General features: G+C 40.9%; 2 protein-coding genes and 1 long non-coding RNA gene across 7 annotated transcripts in view; 2 read left to right on the top strand and 1 right to left on the bottom strand.

The window, feature by feature from the left end:
* The first annotated feature begins 674 nt into the window (after nucleotides 1-674).
* Nucleotides 675-3108, top strand: LOC125712076 (E3 ubiquitin-protein ligase RNF183). The gene has a single exon (XM_048981713.1). It carries the CDS (start codon nucleotides 1237-1239, stop codon nucleotides 1978-1980), a length of 744 nt encoding a protein of 247 aa, XP_048837670.1. The 5' UTR covers nucleotides 675-1236; the 3' UTR covers nucleotides 1981-3108.
* A 256-nt stretch (nucleotides 3109-3364) lies between these two features.
* On the bottom strand, nucleotides 3365-4940 carry LOC125712366 (uncharacterized). Of its 2 annotated transcripts, none has more exons than XR_007383288.1 (4): nucleotides 4892-4940; nucleotides 4734-4808; nucleotides 4185-4288; nucleotides 3365-3803 (listed from the first exon to the last, which is right to left on the bottom strand). It is a non-coding gene; the product is annotated as an uncharacterized LOC125712366 (long non-coding RNA). The 2 variants fall into 2 exon arrangements; XR_007383289.1 differs by having other exon boundaries at nucleotides 4189-4288.
* Nucleotides 4941-10173: 5233 nt separating this feature from the next.
* LOC125712365 (paired box protein Pax-3-A-like) overlaps nucleotides 10174-19252 on the top strand; it is a 29279-nt gene continuing 20200 nt past the window's right edge. For 3 of the 4 annotated variants that reach the window (XM_048982320.1, XM_048982322.1, XM_048982321.1), the window contains exons 1-4: nucleotides 10174-10609; nucleotides 11503-11738; nucleotides 12114-12243; nucleotides 13033-13176. In XM_048982320.1, the coding sequence (XP_048838277.1) occupies nucleotides 10525-10609; nucleotides 11503-11738; nucleotides 12114-12243; nucleotides 13033-13176 (595 nt within the window). In that variant the 5' untranslated portion in view covers nucleotides 10174-10524. The remainder of the gene's footprint in view (nucleotides 10610-11502; nucleotides 11739-12113; nucleotides 12244-13032; nucleotides 13177-19252) is intronic. The other variant, XM_048982323.1, reaches the window with a different exon arrangement.

The following is a 19252-nucleotide window of genomic DNA, read 5'->3' as shown; positions in this document are numbered from 1 at the left end:
GGGTCGTACGTTTTAACTGACTTAAAATACATATGATTTCCAGCAAAGTCCCACGATGAAATCTGATCCCTGCCGGAAACATCCCAGCGACTCGCTTGGTCGATACTGAGTGAGGGCTTAATTGGTTTACAGTAATTTCAGTGACCCATAACATTCACACGAGGCAGTCAAAATGCCCCCCAGCTTACCTATACGACGTCAGGAAAAGCATTTAATCGGCTGAATATAAATTGGGAGGGTTTTTTTTTTACTTTATTTGAGCAGCAGGTGATTTGTAGAATTATTTCGACATGAACAGTACTCCTCTGGCCCTTCGGGATGTTAGTCTTGTGCTTTATACATTACGCCCCTCTTTTGGAACACTGCGCGCCTTTATTTATATTATCTGTAGTGAAACCAAGTGATGCCAAATATCACGGAAGTTTTTTTTATATATATATTATTTACCAAACCAAGGGAATTTTTCATCTCTTTGCCTTTCTCATGGGCCTGCTGATTAACATCCTTTGCTAACTCCGTGTAACACAATCAAAACAGGGAGAAAGGAGACACGTACTTTTATTTATGAATACAAATATTACAAAAAATTATTTTGTAAAACATTTCTTGCAAACAGATTTTGCGTTCCTGCTGCCTAAGCGTGATGATGATGGTATTATCATACCGACTACTAGTAATAATAACCAGTTTAGCTGAAGGAAGAACATCCTTTGAACTCGGCCGTTTCCGTGGAGACCGCAGCCTGACCCGATACTGCAACCATAATGCAATTCATGCCACTCTTCGCCTTGCCATGTATTTCGGTGGCGTGTGATTTAACGCTCTTATCGCTCATCATTGGATAAAACCCCCTGACAGGCTGTAAAGCGCTTTTTCCCGGTGCCCCGAGAAGGGGAGCGGCGCAGCAGCGGAGCAACAGCGAACTGGTGTGCAGCTCTTGCCCGCACCGTCAGGCGGATGGAGCCGTGGCGTTTGAATCACCGGCATTACATCACCGCTTTTGTTTATTATTATTTTTTTATTTTTTAAAAAAAGGGGGGGGGGGGTGCCGTTTACCCTTTCACGGCTACGGTGAGGGAAACGGTCGATCGCACATTTGTGGCTAGATATCGGAGAGATTTACGGAGAACAACAATGGAATAATATGGGTGGTGGCGCATCGGCGGACGGATTGTAGACGGTCATTGCCAGGCTGCGCCGCCTTTCATGTGGAGCATGTGAACAGCGAAAGATGACATGGCAGAGGCGAGCTTGTCAGCGAGCGGAGCCGAGGCGCCGGGCGCCCTGCTCTTCCCCTTCGAGGAGTACGAGTGCAAAATCTGCTACAATTACTTCGACCTTGATCGGCGAGCCCCGAAGATCCTCGAATGCCTGCACACGTTTTGCGAGGAGTGCTTGCACACCCTGCACCTTCGGGAGGACAGACCATGGCGGATCAGCTGTCCGGTGTGTCGCCACAGGACACCGGTACCGGACTACCGGATACAGAACCTGCCCAACAACACGAAAGTGACAGAAGTTTTGCCGCTTTGCATCGACTCGGACCCTTTGCCTCAGGACAGTTTGCCCCCGCACCCCCCGCCCTTGCATCCAGCACTCGCTACCCTTAGGCGTGAGGAGGCGGCAGGGGGGGGCCCAAGCCAAGCTGTACCATCCAGCACCGTGTCCACCGCCACCACCATCTCCCAGGACTCGGTGCACTACGACAGCTGCCAGAACTGCAAGCGGGTGGCGCTGACGACGGGCTGCGTGTGCGTCATTTTCTCCTTCCTATCCATGCTCGTTCTGCTCTTCATGGGGCTCATCTTCGTACATAACCACAACAGTCCGCCCTCGCCGGCGGGTCCCATCTGCCTGTCGGTGGCCAGCATCCTGGCCATGGTGTCTGTAGTTGTCACGTGGCTGATTTGCTGGTTGAAGTACAGACCGGAGCACGAGACCGGCCGCTCCTCCGCCGGCTCCAGCAGGAGAAACGCCTGAGCGCCACCAGTGATCATCCGCATGACCGGTGTTCGGAACGGCCTTGAAACGTTCATTATAAAATACCTCGGAAGGCCGGGAAAGCTTTAGCTGAGTATTTTTAGGTTAGGTTTAGCCGGTGTTTTATATGCGTTTCAGTCACTCTGCTGTATTATGTGTCTGCCTGAATCATAGTCTGTCTCATGTTAAATAATCTAAAACAACATGACAGTATGTGTTTTCCTTTGTACTGTTGTAAGAAAAACGTTTCATATTTAACATATGTATATAATAAAACCGTAGCACAGACGCAGTCTGAGCTGAAAGGAGGTAGGGCGACAGCTTAACGAAGAACATAACTATGAGCATTGGAGGTCTGATATGCAGATGCCCAGGCCCTCTGACAGCGAACGGGGTCTGCGAGTCAATTTCGCAACCAATGTATAAACACACCGAGATCGCTTGCTTTATATACATATGTAATCGAAAGTCATTTTTTGTTCTTCATTTTAAATTCTAGGAAGGACAGACAGCCTTGGTTGGCATCTTAGAGCCTTTTCTACTACTTTGAGGTTTATGTCGGACATTATTATACAATATATCGTGACACGTGTATTATATAGTAATGCCGGAGACGATAATATCGTTACTAAGCCATAGGAGATGGCGTGTGTGACTTTATAGCGTGTGTCCGTGTGGTGGTAGCCTGGTGTGGTCGTGGTGGCGGCGGGGTGCATATCGATATATGTATGTTTATAAATTACCTGGGAACAAATGGGTGACTGTGCTCACAGTGGGAAGAAAATAAGACGTTCATCTTTTCCTTTATTTATTCAGACAAAAGAGATAATCAAACTTTACGGGTCTTGTACTCCCAAAAGCATACATGCATGGTCGCCCAAGTTTTTGCCTCGTTTAGAACTTCCTTGAAAATCTTTAAATGAAGCCGCGTTTCATTTTCCATGTGGTTCATATTTACTATGAAGGAATTTTAACTGAATCTTTGTACTGGTGGGTTTCAAATGATTTATGATATATATGTGCATATATAATTGTGTTAAGGGTATAACGTGCAATTGTTTTTTCCACTGTGAAGTATGTGACGTTTACATGCATAAACACATTTCAATAAAAAAGATAATTATCGTATTTTCCTTTTCCCACTTACATATATGTGTAGTTTTACGCGATTACGTTTTTATTATTATGGCAAACAAATTAAGCAAGCAAATAAAAGCGATGAGCACCTCTAAAGACTTACACCTTTATTACAGAAGGAACGTTCCGCAATGCTACATACGCCCTCTAGCGGAAAGTACATATATCGATTTTTTTTTTTTACCAGCAGTTCCGCTGAATTTTCACCAGACAAATCCACTGATATTCATTTCAAATAGATTTATTCTTCCAGCTTAGTATAAAAGCTACTCAGTGGAAGCTTACTACCTATACATATTCCGAGAATTAAAGATACAGTTTGGCGTGCCTTTAATTCTGCCTACATTTCGGTAATATCTTCGTAGTAACTTTTTAATTAACTTCTGTATTGGTGTATTTTCACATTAATGTAAATTTATGGCTCAGTGAGAGAATTTACTCTACATTCAAACCTCGGCTGAGGTTTTATTTATTCACAACCAGACATGTGACCTTGCGCGTGTAATTTGGAAAATCCGGAGATCGAAAAAGAGTGAAAAGGAAGACAAGTTCAACTGAACGCCATATACGTTAAGAACGGGAAGATTTCATCCGCCAGCAAAAGGGACCGTTTCATCGGTCTCCCGGCAGCTTGATGTCCCGTCCCGTCGTTGTTCGGGGCTTCTCTGCTGGCCGTGTTGTCAGCTCTGGCGACCAAGAGCCTTGTGTTCAACATGGTAATTATCAGGAGTGCAGGTAGCAGGGAGGGCTCTGAAGAAGGGCCCTGTATTCTGACCATTTATGACACTTCGCCCCTACAAATCCCAGGAGGCGCTCAGCTTTGCTGCTCCTCACCGTGGTACTTAACCTGAATGGCTCTGGTAAAGTGTCCAGCTGTGTATACGAGGAAATGCCACAACGACTATGATCTCATAAGCAAAAGGCTTGAGCCTGGCGCTGGGTCTATATGATAACTCCTCTGACCCTCCCATGCAGAAACTCGCGACTGAATAGCTTATTATTCCCTTTGCTGTTTACAGTTTGGGTTCAAGCATACTGCCTTCTGGACAGAAACTCGAGATTCTTACCCACCGCACCATTGCTGTCCAAGAGGCCCTGGCTGTCCTCTTTGTGTGGGATCTCAGTGTTTTTTTGGCCGGGAAACTTCTGCGATGTGGTTGGCCTCGTGGTGCTGGTGGGAGGGAGGTGGGGGCGCCACGTAGAATAAAATTTCAGTGTCAGAACCAATCCATCCTGGGTCATACAGACAGTCCTGTGATGTTAGAACTCAAGGAGGCATGATGGAGGAAAGAAATAAGGTGGATGTACATGTGGCTGGGTAATAAGGGATGATGAAGAGGAAAACAATGATGGAGGACCTTTCAGTGTCCCTAAAGAACGGGCAGTGGAAGTGCTTGAACGTATCTGTGTGTAATAGCGTTTGTGTCTTCAGCATCCCAGGTACCGAAGACAAGCTGCCCTGAGGTAAAACGATCCCCCCCCCAAAAAATGCCTTTACATCTCTTAATCTCTTCCTTTTTAAATAACGGCGGTCCAGTCATCATGCTCAGGTTAATCTGTAACCGCCTGACGATTGCGAGTCCCCCCACTGAGGGGCGCGCAGCTGAGAAATTCACCTGAGGGCGCAGCAGCGAGGCCCGGGGACACGGCGCTGGGGTTCACTCCGGGGCCAGCGATCCAAGCCATGCACTCTAATAATCAGAGCAGCCTCCAGTACCCGTGTAACAAATAACTTACAGACGCAGTCAGAAACACTCAGTCGGCATTACACTACCTCTTCAACAATTGTTCATCCTCCGCTTTGTTTTTGTTCTTCAAAGAGCACCTACATGCCTCGCACAGGATTATGTTCTTATTCGTAATTATGCATAATTAGATAATTTAAATGACATTGAAATCACCTGCCATTCTAATATTAACTTATCACTGATGCTAACAAATGAAACGTTTGTAATTAGGCCTACTTGAATGCGACTAATGCGCTTATTACAAACAGACTTTGTGATGCCGAGATAAATTTCAATGAATGAAGCAAATTCTTACAGTATATTAGATAATCAGTTTATAAATTATTTAGCAAAGAAAAACATAGGATGTTGCCGCGTATATTCGGCATGCTCGCAAAAGTAAGAAATTATGTATTTGTTGGTCGTTCATGTACACGAAATCGTACTCCGCCGAAAATGGTCGATTGATCGAAACCGACATAATTGATCAGGAGAGGAATTTTGAATGGAACTTTGTGAATGATGATTCGACAGTGGAGGTGCGGAAGCATTTATTCATTCATTGTGTCGCATAGAATTTAAGGGGAAAACACACTGAATGATGTAAGGAAGGCTGCGTATAAAAATGATAATCATATATACTTTGTATCCACAGATCCGATCACTATCTAATGTATCTAAATGTTATATGAGACAATCAAACAGCCGTGCCGGACAAGATACATTATCCTAATGCTTATTTTTGAAAGTGAGGAAAGCAACAGGACGCTCAAAGCTTCTATAGATACACTGCTAATCGCTTTCATTATAATAAAGTGGACAGAAATTGTAGTTTATTTGTGGCGTTTTATAAAGTTTAATCCAATATAATCTTAAGGCCATTTAACACGCACGCTAAAATATAAATGCCTTTTTAAATTCTTCCATCAGACAGGAATAACCGCATAAATCGTTCTAATAAAATGAGTCTAAAATTAACCAAATACATTCGAGACCAATTCAAATCTCAATTTCCTTGCTTTGATTGTCCTTTTAAATGCTCATAAATTGGCTTGCTTTAGTGCGCGGCGCAGAAGTGACTACACTTTTTACAGTCTATGCATGCTTCGAGCACAATATACTTATTATACACACAAATGCATCAACACATCAAATGTGTGAATGCAAGTTTGTTTTTAGACAAACCGTCGTCACGGTGGAGAAACATCAATAAACGAATTCTTAATGATCCGAGGATTTACTATAGACTGGCTAAGAATTTACCTATGAGTTCAAGCGACCATGCTATAATTAAAATATGTCGATGACACGCAGTAAGCGCAGAAGAAGGTGTGTCGAGGCGTAAAAGCGAGTTAAGGCGAAAATTTCCTTCACCGGCGTTTTAAACGAGAACTAAAGAGCGCAGAATCACAGCAGCAATTCGTTATACTTAAACTAGATAAGTCGCTTTTATTTCTCGATGCGTATATTTCCATTTTTTTATTTATGATGCAATTACTTGTGAATTTGTGAATTTCAACCCTACTAATGGATTTGACACGGAGATCCAATGTCACTTTCAAGATAACCGAGCGGGGTCTATTTTTTCGGTTCTTTCCTACTCTGTCCTGGTGAACCGGTTGTCCATATAACAAAACAAATATTTTTTATTCAAATTAATAAAGAAAAAACTACTTTAGATGATCAGTCCTAAAACTCACACAGCTACTGTTCTCAGAGAATATAAACCTCTGGAAATACAGCAAAGAAATCTTTTAAAATGAAGTAGTCATACTTTAATTATCATTTAAGTATACCTCTAAATATACAATCTGTTAGACTATATATGTTCGTTTCGTTCGTTTTAAAGTGAATGAATGTATGTACACAAACACACACACACACACACACACACACACACACACACACACACACACACACAGACACACACATACATATATATGAGGAATGTTTTCTGGGGGAAAATGCACAAGTTCTTGGATACATTTCAGAAACACAAAGTAAGGATTATATCAACCCAACATCAATTGATGGAGTGCATTAAACCTGTAAGATCGCTATACTTCATGCCTACGCCAGTCCTTTGTTCTTTTTCATCACTTGGGCTCCACTTTAGCTCCTGCTTTTTCTGGTCACCAAGTTCTCCGTTTCTGGGCAAAACTTCTATATCGGGCTCTTTAAAATAAGCCAAGGATGCGATGAGGCAAGGCCATGACAAGAACCCGGCGGGAAGCAAACTGTTATAAACCGGGCACTAAAAAAGAGGTCGAGCGAGATGAGCCGTCATTCATTTATTGGATATTAGTTAACTCGTTCACTGCATTTTTTTCATATGAAATAGACCCACACAAGGTCGAGAAGATCAATAGGTAAAATAAACAAACAATAAATGGCCTGAAATCAAATATGAACCTCATTTGCATACTCATTTGCAGTTCCAGGCTGCTTATATGGTTTGCGCTTTGTAAAGTTTATTTTAAGTGCTCAATGAGCTAGAATAATCTACTTCTTAGCACGTGAAAGGACCCCCGTTTCCCCTGCGTATTTTCCCTCCTGCGTCCCTTCATTGTTCTCCGGCCGAGGCAGAAAGAAAACATTTGAAGTGTCTTTTCACATGTACAATAATGTCAAATGTTAATTGAGCCCGTCGTTGACTGTGGGATACCCCCTTTTTTCTGTGTTAATAGAGGTGTGTGGTTGTACTTACACTGTCTCTTCCTGCAGGGTTTTTATCACTAAGGTGACATTAAAGGCCCCTCGCCGTGGTTTCCCTCAGGTCGTCGCTGGCGTCATTGGCTCTTTGCGAGTAGCTCAGGTAAATGTCGAAAGCCTGTATAAACTCTCAGCACTTCTCATTACTGAACGCCATTACTGGAGCTGTCATCCACAGCAGCATTAATACACACTGAGGCATTTTCCGTTGCTTTTCTAAATGACTATATTTTGATAAGAGTATATCAGACAATTAAGTTTACATTTTTTTCTACGTTTTAGGCTAATTACAATGCTGATATGTTTTTGATTTTAAGATTTCATCCAAGCATCTTAAAGTCAAAATTAATCTAAATGAAAAACAGAGCGTATTCCACGAGACGGTCTTTGTTGCGCAGCGTCAGTGCCAGCGTCTCCAGCAGCGATCGGGCTCATCTTGCCTAATCCAGTTATAGTGCATATGGGCAGGGGTGCCTTGTGAATTATCGAGGACATTAAGTGCTCCGTGAAACGCGTCCCGTACAATACAACTGCGATTATGCCAATCAATAACCAATCGCGAGCTCTCACTCCTGAGGTAAAATGGACATTTATTTATTTTAAAATGTATGTTTCTTTAAAATTGGATTTTGAACATTGAATTCAAAGCCAATTAAGATGAATCCGGCCACAACACAATTGAAAGACGGCTCGCATTGTTACAGTATAATTTAAGAAATTGTACGTCAGTAAATATAAACACATGAGTCCCGGATTAAATAGTTCTACGCCGTAGGCACTGTCAGAACCCATTCTAAGACAACATACCTATATATATATATATATATATATATATATATATATATATATATATATATATATATATATATATATATATACATATATATATATATATATATATATATATATACATATATATATATATATATATATATATATATATATATATATATATATATATATATTTAAATGTAGGCTCATAAAAACAGAAGAAAGCATTTCGGGGTTCCTCTACTTCCTGAATGCTGTTAAGTAGCAATTAGTATCCTATACATCTATAGAAATAAAACGTATCAGCTCCCTCAATAGACTGTCACTCCAATGACGGCTTATATACTTCCACTAAGAACCACTCAGCAACGCTACCAGAAGCCCCGCATTTCATAGTTTCTTTAAAGTTGTGTCAATTACTTAAATGCGTAAGATTTTTGAAAAACGTATTTTCCACCGAAATCCTCAAGTAACCTTAACGTCCACGCTGGGAACATAAGGTGAGAGAAATAACCAAAAGGAAAGAATGCTTCGAAAAAGTTCAATGTGTCATCAAAAGTGACACTTCATGATCTATAACGGTGAATGACGCGACTGGAGAATTGCTTTAGGCCCTTAGAAGAATACCGAGGGCTGTGGTACATATCTGGGACTGGAGACAAACCTTTTGGTGGAATTCGGAGGAAAGACAGTCTTTGTTTTGTTTACCCTGAAAGGCCTATACGGGAATGATCCCCTATCCCTTTGATTGATTGGTTGTGTTGAATGACCAAGGCTTCATGACTGACGGAACCTCTTCAATGGACATTTCAGCCCAACTTTAAAGATGAGAGAGGGAGGAAGAGAGAAAGAGGATGAGTTTTTTCAGTTTTTTTTTTTTTTTGCACTAGCAATTCCTTTAATGCCGTCACGTTAACCCTGAATTTGACAAATTATCCCTCTCCCTAAAGACTCACGGACTCTCCATTTACACGAGATTCGTGAAAAAAATAATGTTACAGACGGGTGGGAAAATTCGTTAAGTCCAAGTTAAGAGCCGATGCCACTGCAATTGTTCGGAGTCAGGAGCTAAGTGACAAATAAAAACCCTTCACAATTGCACCTCTCGGTAGACGGCATTTACTGCACTTGTGGCGTCGTTCCCTGCTGCGGCGGTAAGACCCGCAGTAAGACACTGAGCTTCTTTTATTTTAATTGGCACACTGCAATCTAAATACAAAAGTCCCACAATAAATTCTTTGGGATAGACAAACGTTCGGGATATTTTATTTCCCGAGAGGAAGTTCGGATTGGCGAATTGGGGGGCAATAATTCCTAATCAACACAATTTAGTAGTTCGCATTTTACTTACTGCGTTATAGTGTCCACAAATCTGAACTCCACGTGACCACGCTATCAATTTGAGAAGCGCAGCTTAGACTAAGCTAACCGATTTGTTACAAAACTGCCATCGCCGATGTGATTAAATGTTGATATTTAATGGTTTCTAACACCTGTAAAGGTTTGTAGAAAAAAAGGCGACGAAGAAAATTTGACAGATACACACGCATCGCATTTGACACACAAATCGCGCGAATTCATTGCCAGCGTTTACCAAACCATTATCAATTACGACTGAAAGACAAGGCAATAATCACTGCTGTGTACTTCACTACACACTTAGACACGGCGTCCCCGACTCCGAACCAAGTCACAAGGAAAGAAGTTTCTACTCCTGGCCAATCATAGCGCACTTTCGGGAACGGGGACATTCCTCCCGTGAGCCAATCACAGTAACCGATGAAGTGATGGAGCAAGGGGTGAAGCAAGTAATAAATGTTCCACTATAGCCCATCGCTTCACTCATTTCAAGTGTGTCAACAACAATAACGACACAAGTTTCACCAACTCAACTTTCACTGGTCCGACGCATTTTACTCGACTGGCTTGGAGACCACTATTGCACTCTTCCTTTAAAAAAATAGTTCCCAGTAACTTTGTTGAACTTTGCATTTTTTTCGTATATAGAAAGGGGGGATATTACATCATTTGCCAGGACAAGGAAGTACCATATTTCTACACCGAAGCCAAACGTCCGAAAACTGGAATACAGGGCAGCTCTTTCATTCGTTTTCTCACTCTTGCAACTTTGCGTCTGTTTTTTGCCCTCGACGTGCACAAATACGAAAACTCATCGGTGTGTTTCGAGAGTGGAGAAATGACAGCTTTAGCGGGGGCTGTTCCCAGGATGATGCGCCCCACGCTGGCCCAAAATTACCAACGCAGCGGCTTCCCTCTGGAAGGTAAAATATACTTATATAGCATGATATAGAGCACGAAAGCCGCATTTAAAAAGTGTTCATGTGTTCGCTAAAGTGCCGTGTACGTAGATGCCGTTCATAACCTCGTTGTCAAAAAGTTAAGTGACGGTTTCTTGGTGGTTATTGACGACGAAGAAGTATGAAATTTCTGTCGCCTGTGTTTTTTAATATGTAAATACGTGTTTTGTTTTTCGATGAATCACTTTTCCTTTTTATGGAGATCAGAGCTGACTTTAACATGTGCTGTTCATTTGCCAACGTTTAGTTGGTGAGATAACGGTGCATCAACAAATGTTTACATTTTTGAGATTCTTTTCTGTCCATACAAATGTTTTAAAGTGCGTAAATTTATTATTCTACTTTATTACCATTTTATTACTGTTGATACTTCAATACTCAGTTAAACGTTTTTGAAAACATTTAAATTCTATTACTGAATGAACATGTGAATTGAATAAATACAAATCAATACATTTTTTGGTAAATTAAAGCGTTTCGGTTGCATCTTAAACACTTGATTGCAAATTAACTGATACTTAAAATGGTAAATGTCCCACTCCGCATCAAAATTATTGAAAACTTCTGTTAAACCTTTAAACTAAATAATTAAATTATACTAAAGCACCCTGTTATGCAACTACCCCTATATATCCAAAGTTATTAGTTTTTAGAATATTGGAATTTATTTTTCAATTACAACCAGTTTGCCTATTATTATTATTATTATTATTATTATTATTATTATCATCATTATTCCGTGCGCTATGTACACTGCCTTGTGAGCAGTGTTCCGGCTTGACGCGATAACAGGTTGTGGAAACGGATGGAGGTGTATTATTGTATTATTGTTATAGCTCTTGTTTTGTATTATGCAGTCTCTACCCCGTTAGGTCAGGGCAGAGTAAACCAACTCGGTGGAGTTTTTATAAACGGCCGACCTCTGCCCAACCACATCCGACACAAGATCGTAGAGATGGCTCACCACGGCATTCGGCCTTGCGTCATCTCCCGTCAGCTGCGGGTCTCCCACGGCTGCGTGTCCAAAATCCTGTGCAGGTACCAGGAGACGGGCTCCATCCGGCCTGGGGCCATCGGGGGAAGCAAACCCAAGGTGAGCGCGCGGAACCCGTTTTATTCTACGGCACAATTAAATCAGGTCTTATGCAAAAAGCTGTTTGAGTTGATGACTATACGGAACATTAAAACGCTGCAGTTAAACATTAGATCCCTGTTTTTCTTCAGCGTCTTGTTTTTGTCCGAATGTTTTTGATTTTCTGATCTCAGATGGTCTCGGTTTGAGTTTTGAATCATCTTTCCAACTCGTTACAGCAACAAGTAAAAAAAAAAAAAAACATCTCATGAGTCCATTTTACTGTACATGAAACTAATTCATAAAAATGAATGAAGTGGACTTAAAATAATGGTTTTATTTCGTTGTGATTACAAGTTAAACGGTCTAATTTTTGAATCATCTTAACATTTAAAGCAGGTGGCCACGCCTGATGTGGAAAAGAAGATTGAAGAGTACAAGAGAGACAATCCTGGAATGTTTAGCTGGGAAATCCGGGATAAATTACTGAAAGACGGGATCTGTGACCGAAATACCGTCCTCTCAGGTATGGCATGAAAAATGTACATTTTGCGTAAGATTACCTTCAAATTACAGACATGTGTGTCATTCCAATTATTATTATTGTTGTTGTTGTTCAGAAATTACTGCGAATTCGGCTATTGATGCTATATAGAATATTTTGATTTTATATAACTTCGTATGTTGAATAATTTGCAATAAATTTATTCCAGATTTCAATTCTTGCATCTTTATAACAGTAACTTGATTAGGTTTAAGAATTAAAACATCCCGCTTTTGAGTCTTTCACTTGATATAGTTCGGAATATTGGCATTTTTTTAAATTATGGAAACAAAAACTGATACAGATTTACAACCAATTGTACGCACTACACAGTTTCGTTTTACAAAAGAAACAATATTGCGCTATATATTTTAAATGATGTTATTTTTTTTTGCTCTGTGGTATTAACATCAACAGGTGTTAATTCATCCGGAAAACTTAATGCAATTACTTTGTTTGATTACTTGCCTACTTTTTACTTTTGGTTTGTTTGTATTTCGTTGATTGATTCACAGCTTTGAGGTCTTCAAATTTAAAAAATATACCTACATTAAAACTCTAGAATTACGTTTCATTACAGTATAAATTGAATGAAGATGTGACAAAACACAATCAACAAGTTCTGAAGTAATCTCCAAAATTCTGGAGTTAACATTTTTGTGTCTTCATTATCTTAGTTTTGTCTCGAGGTTGTTTATTGCCTCGTGGTGTTACTCTGATTGTTTCTAATTGCTTCCGTTTGTCTGTTTTCCGTTATTTTTTTCATTCAAGTGAGCTCGATCAGTCGCATAATGCGAAGTAAATTCGGAGGAAAGGGGGAAGACGAGGACGACGAAGAAGAGGTGGAAAAAAAAGAGCTGGAAGATAACGAGCGAAGGGCTAAACACAGTATTGACGGCATTCTTGGCGACAGATGTAAGTAGAGCCTAACGTACGAAATAGCGCACAGTATATGCCGCCATTCTCTAATGGTAACTATGATTCCAATGTAACAAAGTACACAGTCTGCACTATCTGCAAACTCACATATCGGTATTAGTTGTATTCAATTAGATGACTATTTCCAGTCCTGAATGTGCCAAACTAGTCCACTGTGTCATTTTTGAATAGTTTAATTATTGGTTTATATATCTGCTAACTTTCTGCGGAATGTTTCAGTTATAGTAATAATGGTGTAATATGATACGTGCCTACATTATTCACTGTTTATTTTCGATGTGGTTTGTACCGGGGGTATTAAGTATCGAGAAAGTGTGCCGAAAGTTAGTAGGCCTGTTTCGCTTTGTTTTGAATTCTTTGTCGGTCTTATCTCGAGGTAATGGTTTTCCCATGAGGTGCTACAGTCATTCAAACAGCAGGTGATAGCTTTGGAGAGGGGGGGGGGGGAGGGGGCGCGGGGATCCCTTCAAAGTTACGGATACGTGAATAAACCTCTGTGTGTGGAGACAAGCCATAAACAGGTTATCCTGATGCAGTAAAGCAAGGAGCCCGGTGCAGAATTTCTGAATGGACGGCGATACAAAGAAGTTATAAAATGGCCTTTGGTCTGGGTGACTTTTTATGTAAGTCACGAGGCTATTACAAACATGTATCGAATTAATTAAAAATCGATCTTGTAACTTGATGTGTTTTTTTCTGAGCATATCTATATTTGATACTGCTTTTAAATCACGGAAGAAATATTTTTAAAAATACTCAACTCGACCAATTTTGAACATCAAAATAAGCTCCCGACTGTATCTCTATTGAAAATAATTATTGCCTTCCTAAGATTAATAATAGTCAGACTTAATAATGTAGTCTGAGTACAATTTAAAACACTATCCATAAATAAAATAGTTTAATGATAATGTATTTTTAATGTATTAATACGACATGCAGAGTGGTGATAAAAAGAACCGAACTATGTTAACCATGTAGAAAAAGTAAAGTTGAGAACGAGAATCTGGTTGATGAGTAGCGACACAGTTTTCTCTGCTCCAGACACTATTTGTCGTTCTTAGATCTTAAAGTTAATTGTTTACTGTAGCAATATTTCTGCAAAACAATCGAAGAGATGGAAAGTACAGAAAGGTGGAGACAAAAGTCCCAAATGAGTTGATCAAACATTTGTTCAACTGTTCCATCCTATACAAAGACAGCCTTTGCCAACACAATCAGACACTTGGGGATGAACTTGGGAGACAAAGGCGCGTGAGTCCATTGAAACTCACACTTCGGCTCCATGCGAACAAAGGCGGGCCTAGCAGCAGCCTGGCCGGGACAAAGGAAGGCGACCTTTTTATAATTCAGCAAGAAAAGACGAGAAAGAGCTATAACAAAAGGCTGAGAAAAGACATTATGAGCTTGCAATGAGGGATGAATTATTCAGCGGTCGCCAATAGCTGCAGCCTCTAGCGGTTTCATATGCTGTGCAGCGTGGAAAAATGGCCGTTTTCACCTACAAAATGTTTCTTTTGGAGTCTTTTAGATCGTCTAAAGATGCCGACTTGCATTTGAAATTACAATTGAAACCACGCTCTCTCTCTCTCTCTCTCTCTCTCTCTCTCTTTCTCTCTCTCTCTCTCCTTGCTTTCTTTTTTGTACGAACTAGAATATCTGGACTAACTTTCGATAGACTGGAAGCCTTTTTCCCACACGTGTTCACCTGTTGCACGTTGTTATAAGACCGATTTAATGGAGTCGCAGCACATTTGCATGTGACAAACTAACGTAAGCAGCTCGCATTTTGTTATCTCGGCGCAGTTAACCGGCTGTGTAGGAAACAAGACAAAGAAAACACTGGATCCACTTTATTGAAAATTATGCAATTAAAGTTTTGCTACAAATAATCAAATGTATAAACAAAACGAGAAGTCTGTATAAAATATTTATGCAATATCGACGTAAAATTACCCGAGAGTTTTAGTACTTTGCATTGGTTTGCTTGTCCTTCGTTTTATATTTTAATTAATTTACCTTTTAATAGTTTAGTCGTTTTTGTCATTAAATTGCCTATTATTTGGACAATTTGGGAAATTCTTGTAATTTGAATAAACGACATATAAATACGTTTTAACTTGATAGACCTATTGGGTTAGTCATTTACTTGTGTTTGAGCTCATTTTAATAGTAATTAGTAATGAATAACACGTAGGCCTATAGTTTAAAAATCGTCGACGGGACATTCTGAAGTTATGCATGCAATATGAGTTAATACGCTAAAAACTTGTTCTCGTTAGGATAATCTGTATTAATTCTATAATACCCTCCTCTGGCCCTCTTTAACATTAATTGGGTCTTCTAAATGTTTCAGATGTTGAGCTATGTGACATTTAATGATTGGGAGAGTGTATTAAAGACGACGTCTGTGAATAGACACCAATGTTTTCCCCCGAGACTCGCACTGGCCCCGAGCCGCAGTCACAATGGCCAGGGCCTTGTCATGCGCACTGCTACAATATTCAGCCATCACGCACACCCCTCGCACTGAAAATCTCTTCAAGCGGATTAAATCGAGCCTTTTATTTCTTCTCACTTTCATCTCGGGACCAAACCCGCCCTTTTCCCTCTCCTGCCCGCGGCGCACATTCGTTTAATATCTGTACCCATTTTTTTTTTTAAGGAGAGCCACAACGAACAAAAAGCAAGTCAGTGTCTGGGCGAGCTCTTAAAACACTTGGCGTCTTTTTCTGCTTCTGTTTGTTCTCTTAAACTTTTCCATGCTATAATGGAATTAAATGCACTCGACGGGTATGCGCGGGCACGCGACTTTGCGGCGCAATATTTACATGCAAATACTCCATTAGGAACTTGTTGGCGACAGTGGTGACGAGGTGTATGGAGAGATGACACTGTTTTACATGCTTTGAACAGAACTGTCAAGTTGATAATCATCTGTGGAAACGACTGAGTGCGGAAATGAGGGCTATTGACACGTGGCATGATCCGTAAGACACATACAGAGTGTGATGCTTTGCACCAAGTTAGTTTATGTAAGAATGTTACAAAAAAATCCCACATAAATAAATAATACATTACAATGCAAACCAAGTTGAATCTGTTATTATTAATATTGCTTTGAAATTTGGGGTGCGTATAAGCCTGGCAGGAAAATTTTTTATAATTTTCTGTTGCCCAAAGCTCAACCTTGTGAAATATAATCATATTGCGCGTATAAGAGGAACACATGGATCATGAAGCGCCGACACGTTGAAAAGGGAAGCGATTCGTGCCACTTGTTGATTCCTGAAAAAGTATATAGACTTAACATAAAAGTGCCCCGATTATATATGTTGTCAACAGGATACCTCGCCGTTTTAAGGTTCTTGGTTAGGCAGACGAACAGGAATGTCACGTAAAAGACAAAGTGAAATAATTTTGTTTTTGGACGTGTATCGTGTATTAGAAGCCTATAACAGATTTTTTTTCTGTGAACTACTTGTTACATGGTTAATTTAGCATGGTTACCGGATCTTAGTTACTCGATTATATTAAAATAAGACTAGTAAAACCAAAGTGTCGCTATAATCACGCACGTTTTACGTAAAAGTCGATCGCTTTTATGGCGTTATTTATTATTTATCCAGTAGCCATGAAGTCTCTTGCCCACCACTTTTTACGGCTCTGAATTAAAATCTGAAAAGATCGTGTGCAGGACCGCTGGCCAAATATTGATTAAGTAGTTGGTAGTGAGAGCCATTGTTGTGCGAAGTAGGGCCAGTAGCTCTGCCCCTTGTCGTTAAAAATCTATTGTGGAATCCCCTTAAGTGCCGAGATCAAAGGCACCTCATTTAGATTTATTTGTCTGGGAAAAACGGTGCTCAGGTCCTGGGGGCTCCCTCCGCTCACTGGCGACCGCTTTGCACTAACACTCTCCATGCAGAAGATGGTATGAAATTTGAGATGTAAATAAAGATCCTCGCAATGGAAAGATCAAATCGGGGAAGAGGGCTCTGGGTTTAGTGTTTACCGACTCTGTAACTCGCAAAAAGCCGAGCGGCGGTGTTTATTTGCCGTTAAACTGCGGCATTTGGGGAACTGATGTGTTTACTGCGCCTGTGGGAGCCTCCTTCTCACGGGCGAGGGGCTGGATGTTCAAGTCTCAGGCTGAAATCTCATGCTGGCCTCAGTCCTGCTTTCGTATTAGCATTGTCTGAATGCCGTTCCCAAACCAAAATTAACATTGCGTTAACTACCAAAAATAGCGTTAATGATTTATAAAGTACACATGCCCCCCACCAGCCTCCCCTCCTATGCATTTTACTGCTTATCTTTTTAACCTCATTTAGTTAATTCAAATGTGCTGCAGTTACTGAAGGGGTGGGGTCCAGGCTCGCAGATTTCCATTTATGCCAGACACAAAAACATACTTCTCTGAAATACAAACAGTCAAAGGGATAACTTTATTTTTGAAAGGGAATCCTGGAAAGGCTAATTGAATAGGCCTGGATCTTTGAGACCTACCATGGCAAACGCAGCCAACATGTCATAATTAGGTTTAGTGCAGCGCATTCCAGCAATCTGCTCCTATTGTTCCTGCCTCATTGTTCCCGGCCAGGCAAATAGCCAGAGGAAAAAAGGATCGAGCGCGAACAAAACATGAAAGAGCAAAAAAGATTTAGCTGCTTTTGTCAAAGAAACGGAGCAGGACTCTGTTTGTGTAAATAAAGCGAAGGGAAGGCTCCCCACTATTTAGCGAGGGAGTAGCACTCAATAGACATTTTTAACTGGGCACACTGGACTGGCGCCAGCAAGAGAGAGGGAGAAAAAGAGGAAGAGAGAGAGAGAAGTAGGGAGAGAGGTGCATTGGAGTGTGTTAGTGTGTATGAGCAGGGGGCAGGCGTGTTTGCTCTTTTCAGAATGCATATATTTAGAAATGCAAAACAAGTCACTTGAAAAGATAAAGTGATACAGAGTGTATGCCTCCCTATGGAGCCGGGTAAACAGTTTGCGAAGGTGATACAGATACAGAGTGATACGGAGTGTACACCTCCCTACAAACCTGGGCAAACAGTTTATCAGAGTGATACAGATACAAGTGATACAGAGTGACATAGAGTGTACACCTCCCTACAAACCTGGGCAAACAGTTTATCAGAGTGATACAGATACAAGTGATACAGAGTGACATAGAGTGTACACCTCCCTACAAACCTGGGCAAACAGTTTATCAGAGTGATACAGATAGAAGTGATACAGAGTGACACAGAGTGTACACCTCCCTACAAACCTGGGCAAACAGTTTATCAGAGTGATACAGATACAAGTGATACAGAGTGACACAGAGTGTACACCTCCCTACAAATCTGGGTAAACAATTTGCCGACCAGACACAGACAGAGAGTGACACAGAGTAATACAGAGGGTATGCCTCCCTATGGAGCCAGGTACACATTTTGCAGGGGTGATACAGATACAGAGTGATACAGAGTGTATGCCTTCTCACAGAGCCAAGTAAACAGTCTGCCTGGGTCGTTCAGAGATGTTTGATTCTGGGTGTTCAGTCAGCTGCTGATGTAAGAGAGCTGTGTTAGAGACTCATCACTGGCCAGACTTTGTTAACTACTGGAATTAACAGTACAGAAGGTAATCAGATTATGAAGCATCCATCCATCCATCCATCCATCCATCCATCCATCCATCCATCCATCCATCCATCCATCCATCTAGTTTTGAAGTTGAGTCTCATCATAGAATACAGTCAGTATTTCTTGCTGTGTATACCTGATCAGGGGTTATAATCGCTATCAGCCCCCCCCCCCCACACACACACACTTTTAATTATGGGTACCTCGTCATTTCTGGGGTTCTCACAGAGTTCCTGAGAAACTCCCCGCACCGGAAGTGGAAGTGTCACACATTCCGAAGCCACAGTCCCCTGGGTTAGACGCCTGTGGAAGTAACTTTTACGTACCACAGATCATTCACTCCTGCTTCTGCTCCTTTATTTTACTCTTCTCGTCTTCCTCTTCTTAAGAGTTTCTCCACACATGATGTCCACCCAAGCATA

This window comes from Brienomyrus brachyistius, chromosome 17, assembly GCF_023856365.1.
Source record: "Brienomyrus brachyistius isolate T26 chromosome 17, BBRACH_0.4, whole genome shotgun sequence".
Classification (NCBI taxonomy): domain Eukaryota; kingdom Metazoa; phylum Chordata; class Actinopteri; order Osteoglossiformes; family Mormyridae; genus Brienomyrus; species Brienomyrus brachyistius.
This window is presented reverse-complemented; position numbering and strand designations above follow the sequence as displayed.

Coding starts and splice junctions, on each gene's coding strand:
- LOC125712076 (XM_048981713.1), top strand. CDS start 1,237: ATGGCAGAGGCGAGCTTGTCAGCGAGCGGAGCCGAGGCGCCGGGCGCC.